We start from the raw sequence: 5,445 nt of genomic DNA, 5'->3' as shown, positions 1-5,445 counted from the left end.
GATGCAAAACTGCGGTACATCGAAGAGGGAGGAGGGTGTTTTTGGGTGGGTAGAATTCAAGGTCAGCACAAGGCCAGGCGTTCCGTTCTCTCTCTCTTGCGTCTCTATGTTGCTGACGTAGGTTCTTCCGCTTCTGCAATGGTTGGTCTCCGGAGTCTCGCTGCTTCCACGCCCAAAATCCTCCAGTCTTATACTGAATCTTATCTCTCCAAGCTGTGCTGTCTCTGTCCCGTTCGTTTAGGCATGCTTGCCTAGTCTGTGGCATTGGCTCTGTTCCAAGACTTAGGTAGCATTAACCTGGTTACTCCTTTTCTAAATAAGGACTTGTGTCTCATCACATTTCCTTTGTCTTTACTAATTCAAACTGGTTCTAGCCAGCTCAGGCCAGTGACTGAGCTCAGGTTTCAAAAGTTGCTCAGGCCAGTGACTGAGCTCAGGTTACTTCAGTTCAAAAGTTGCTCAGGAGTTTCTCTGCAGCCCCTGGCCAACATCTCCCCACTTTTGATCCGAAGACACTTATCTTAGGATCATTATTCTCCTTTTCTGTGTACCACTCCTGAAGTTGTCATTGTCCCCCAATGGGCATGTTACATCTGCGATATCATATGGTTATATAAAAATATAAAAGAGAAGCGTATATAACATACTTCGCATGGTGTCCTTATACTGATAATCGTTTCTTCTGTTTCATTATAGCACTAACATTCAATCGGTGCAAAGTTTCAATTTTCCACCTTCTAAGCTGATATATGTTGAACATGACAAGTATTAAAGCACATATGATCACAACTACAGCAGCATGTGATAAAATCCTGACCCATGGATGTATTTGAACATTAGATCCCCAATTCCAAAACGTATCCCAGAACTCGGGGTCCTGTAGCAGTTCCTCTGCTTTATCAGCATGAGTTCTAATTATTTTAGTATGTTTAGTCCATTGATGAATTATCTCATTGGCTTCCTCTGCTATTTGCGTCCAATCTGCGGTCGGGTGCGGAATAGGTGGTAGTTCGGTAGGAACATATTTCCGCAGACCTTGGTCTATATAGGTACATTGGACTGTGGGGTTTCCATTTATTACCATCCTCATTATTGGCTTAGGCAGAATCTGTCCACCGATAACCAGGTCTATGGTCACATTGTTAATGGCCACATTATGTCCTTCCAGAGGGCACTGTTTCCATCCTTTGTTATAGTTCATAGCCGCTGTAGCTATGTAATACGTTTGCCCCACAGGGGCGTATTGTAAAAAGGACTGGCTGTTAACAGGCAGAATGGACATCTCTGGTATGAGTCGCTACCCCAGTCAATATTCATATAGGTGTGGTCCCAGTGGACCATAATTTTACCTCAACCATCGCTCCCCGATGGTCGCTCATTAAATAGACCCACAAATTGACTAATAATTTTTCCCTCTGGGATTACCGACAATGTCACCTCTAGAACTTTGTTGCATGAAAACTGTACTCCCGCTCCCTCCGGTATACCCAAAGTTTTTCCCGCACTTGTTAACCCATCCATTCCCATATAACACAAATTTAAGTCCTCTCTTTTCCCTTTGTTGGTTCGGACTGTCTTATTCTGCAGAGCAAAGTTGTTCCTGGTCTCAGGATATCCCTCCTCCGTAGACACTGCTTCAGGCACGCTCATTCGTTGTGACGGCTCCGAGGCAGGTTCAACCGCAGTTCTAATGATGGTCAATCCGACAGCAACAAAATGCATTATCCCCTTCATTTTAGGCTGGACCTGTAATGAACAAGTGTAATTTCTGTTGTTATTTACAGTTTCTTTTAAGTACTATTTTAAGTCCAGTCTCTCCATATACTGAGCCAGACCGTCCATATCCTGTTCCCGATTTGTTTCAGATTCTAACCGTTCGTTTCTTCTAACCCACTTATTCCCCCTCTTTGTTTTATTTTTCTTTCGTTTTTTCCCTGGATTCACCTCTGCATGTGAAAGGACAGTATCAAATTTGTTTTCAATCACCTCCTCTTTGATCTGTAGCTGGTCCTGTTCATGATCTCCCTGACCTTCGGGATTTGGAACATCGTTAGCATTGAGCAGCACATGCCAATGGTGATTATCTTGTTTTTCTCCCACTAACTTTAGCTGATTAATGTGATATCAGCCACTCTTATCTGGTGTCGTTAATATCTTGTATACAGATGGGCTAGCTTTATCTGCTATCTCATAGGGGCCAGCAAATTTTGGACTCAAGAATGAGGTGGGTTGATGTATTCTAATCATTACTCTTTGTCCGGGGCCCAACTCTATTGGGCTGGCTTTTGCGTCGAAATAAGCCTTGCTTTGTTGTTTCTTCTTTCCCTGTTGGTGAACAGTTACATAATTTGCTTCTTTTACTGTTTCTACTAGCTGTTGTACCCATTTTTCTGATATAATGTGGTCTACCTCGGGTTCGGAGAAATCCAAACCTACCAACCCCTCCATTCCCCTCATGTCCCTTCTTGTCATGAGTCTATAAGGAGTGTAGTTTGTTGATGAAGCCACGGTATTCCTGATTATCATCAGCACATAGTGCAGAATAACCTGCCAGGTTGTCTTGTGCTGCTGCACCATTTTGCCTATCATGTTTTTCAATGTCCGATTCATTCTTTCCACAATTCCACTAGATTGTGGTCTATAGGGTATGTGGAATCTCTGTCTGACCCCAAAAAGGGTCATAACATCTTGCATTACTTGGGCTATAAAATGTGCTCCCTGATCCGATTCTATGCTTCGGGGTAAACCCCAATGGGTAAGCACCTTTTCTAACAGAATTTTCGCAGTAATTTTGGCTGTGTTTGTTCTGGTTGGAAAAGCTTCCACCCATTTAGTGAAGGTATCCACTATTACTAGAATGTACTTGTATCCTCCTGGAGTGGAGGGAAGGGGTCCTCCATAGTCTATCTGCAAATTAGTCCAAGGCCCTTCTACTGGTCTAGTATGTCGGAGGGCCCCTTACTTAACATTTCTATCGGGGTTGTGTTGTGCACAGATCAAACAATTCTTGACATAGTGTTCCACGTGACCTTTTATTTCGGGCCACCAGGACACCTCCTTTATCCTATCCAGGGAGCTCTCCGTCCCTTTATGTCCCCATAAGTCATGGTACCAGTGGATAATTTGGTTTTGTCCCCCCTCTGGCACCACAAATTTTCCTTCACATAAAACCACTCCGTCTTGAATATAGACCCCCTCGTGCATTTTTTGTAAGTGTCTGACTTTGCTCCTTCTATTAGTTTTTTCAATTCTCTGTCTTTTGCTCTTCCGTTAAATCCATTACTTTGATCTGCTTCTCTTTCTGGCCCCCGATTTCCCCAATCGTTGGCTGCCATTCCTGTCCACTTACAGCACTTCGTTTGGCTAGTTCATCAGCTTTCCTGACCCCTTTGGGAGATAGTTTTGAATGAGCTTTCACTTTTGTGACCCCAAATCCTTTCCCTTGTGCTTCTTCAAAGATGTAACGTAATAGCGGGGCTGAAGGAAGGGGCCTTCCATCTGCTGAGACAAGTCCTCTCGCTTCCCATAGGGGCAAATGTTCTGTGAGGCTATTACAAACATACATGCTATCAGAATATATGACTGATCTAGGCAGAAAGTATTCCGGGTGGCCAACCACATATGCGACGGCTGCTAGTTCTGCTGCCTGCGCACTCATGGTTTTAGGTAATTTCAAAGCTGCACTATATCTTTCCTGTCCGTGTTCATCCTCCATGTATATCCCACAGCCAGTTCTCCTTTCCCCATCCTGTACTGATGAAGAGCCATCCACAAAAATTTTAAAATAGGGTTCTTCCTTTCCTGTTTCCTTTGTTTTTCTGCTTTCAGGCCCCATCTTACTCCCTCCCTTTTTCTTTGATACAAATGGGCCCTTGGGGTCATTTGCTATCATCAATTGACACTCATGTTTTTCTCCCTGATAAACTTAGTTGTCTGCTAACATAGTGGTGGTTTTTACCCCCTTTACGGTTATATTTCTCCCTTGCAGCAACAATGTCCATGTAGCGATTCTATTTTGGCTAACTGCACCATCCTTAATCCTTCCGTCTAACAGTAGCTGTACGGGGGGGTGGAATGTAATAGGGCGGCCTCCAAGCCTACCATTCACTAGGGGTCTCCCCGTGTTATCCCACCGCGTGTCACACACCCATCACGGAGAGGCCTGAGACCGTCATTGCAGTTCGGGGTACAACCCGGAACTCGGTGGTATTTCTATCATATCACACTGAGGACTTGGTCTATTCGGCCCTTCCGCAGGTAGGCTCTGGTTTCCTCCCTGACCTGCATTCTCTCGTCTCGAGTTCGGGCAGTCCCTTGCGAAGTGTCCCTCTCGGCCACAGTTATAGCATCTGGACACCTCGCCCTGAGTTCTCCCCGTTCCCGAGAAGTTTCCTTTTTGTCTACCTCTACCTCTTCCCACAGTCTGATAAACTGGAGGGGGTTCCCTCTGAATAGTTCCCCTCCCTTCATTTCCCCAGGTTGTCGCCTGATTCTTAACAGGCATTGTTCTGTCCTTGGATAGTTTTGGTGTTTCCCTTTCCCCTGTGCTGTCTCTCTCCTGTTGGTTTAGGCGTGCTTGCCTAGTCTGTGACATATTCTCATTGGCTCTGTTCCGAGACTTAGGTAACATTAACCTCGTTACTCCTTTTCTAAATAAGGACTTGTGTCTCATCACATTTCCTTTGTCTTTGCTAATTCAAACTGGTTCTAGCCAGCTCAGGCCAGTGACTGAGCTCAGGTTTCAAAAGTTGCTCAGGCCAGTGACTGAGCTCGGGTTACTTCAGTTCAAAAGTTGCTCAGAAGTTTCTCTGTAGCCCCTGGCCAATAGGTGTAATAGGTTGCACTCTCTTAGTTGTTTAAAAAATTTGTTTCTTAATTTGTGGGTGCACTTCAGTCCCATGCTCCTAATCATTGGACACCCGGTGCAGGGAGGGAGGAGGACCTCCTTGTAACCCTGCTCCTGGCCTGGCCAAAATGCCCATTAACACATCCAGTCAGCGGGCGGTCAAGGGGGTCGTGCCCTGACTGTCTTCCCCTCTTCCGTGGCTATGTTCGCTGCCGGGTGTCCTTAGAGAGGGAGCACGCGGTGTCTGCCAACACAGTGGAGGCCTTCCATGACTGGTGGGCATGGTGAGGATTGCGGTGCATTATTGACCCTCACAATCACATTTTGGTTTGATCTTTGTAAGTTTCCTTTGTGTTTTGCCTTTTGTTGCAGTCCACTTTAAGAGGCTGACCCGTTTATTTGTTCATTTGATCTTTTGTTAATTTGTCCCCTTTTTCTATTGGTTTTTACTAAAAGAATATTTTTTTTCCCAGCAATATTCAAGCTCTGTACTACCAAGCGACTGTTTGTATATCTGAGACAGGGGTACAACAAGGACCAAATTCGAAATATCAATGATAAGTTAAGAACAAGTAATTTTTGATTGAATTTCTCTGGGA

The 5,445-nt window shown here is 44.8% G+C and overlaps 1 protein-coding gene across 1 annotated transcript; it reads right to left on the bottom strand.

Annotated features, from left to right (window-relative positions):
* Positions 1-3,244: 3,244 nt before the first annotated feature.
* On the bottom strand, positions 3,245-3,835 carry LOC144668764 (ribonuclease H-like). Its single transcript, XM_078531095.1, has one exon. It carries the CDS (start codon positions 3,833-3,835, stop codon positions 3,245-3,247), a length of 591 nt encoding a protein of 196 aa, XP_078387221.1.
* Between the last annotated feature and the right edge of the window lie 1,610 nt (positions 3,836-5,445).

Source organism: Cetorhinus maximus, chromosome 28, assembly GCF_964194155.1.
Source record: "Cetorhinus maximus chromosome 28, sCetMax3.hap1.1, whole genome shotgun sequence".
NCBI lineage: Eukaryota > Metazoa > Chordata > Chondrichthyes > Lamniformes > Cetorhinidae > Cetorhinus > Cetorhinus maximus.
This window is presented reverse-complemented; position numbering and strand designations above follow the sequence as displayed.

What these genes read in the sequence shown, in the direction of transcription:
- LOC144668764 (XM_078531095.1), bottom strand. Translation starts at nt 3,835, where the DNA reads ATGGGGCCTGAAAGCAGAAAAACAAAGGAAACAGGAAAGGAAGAACCC.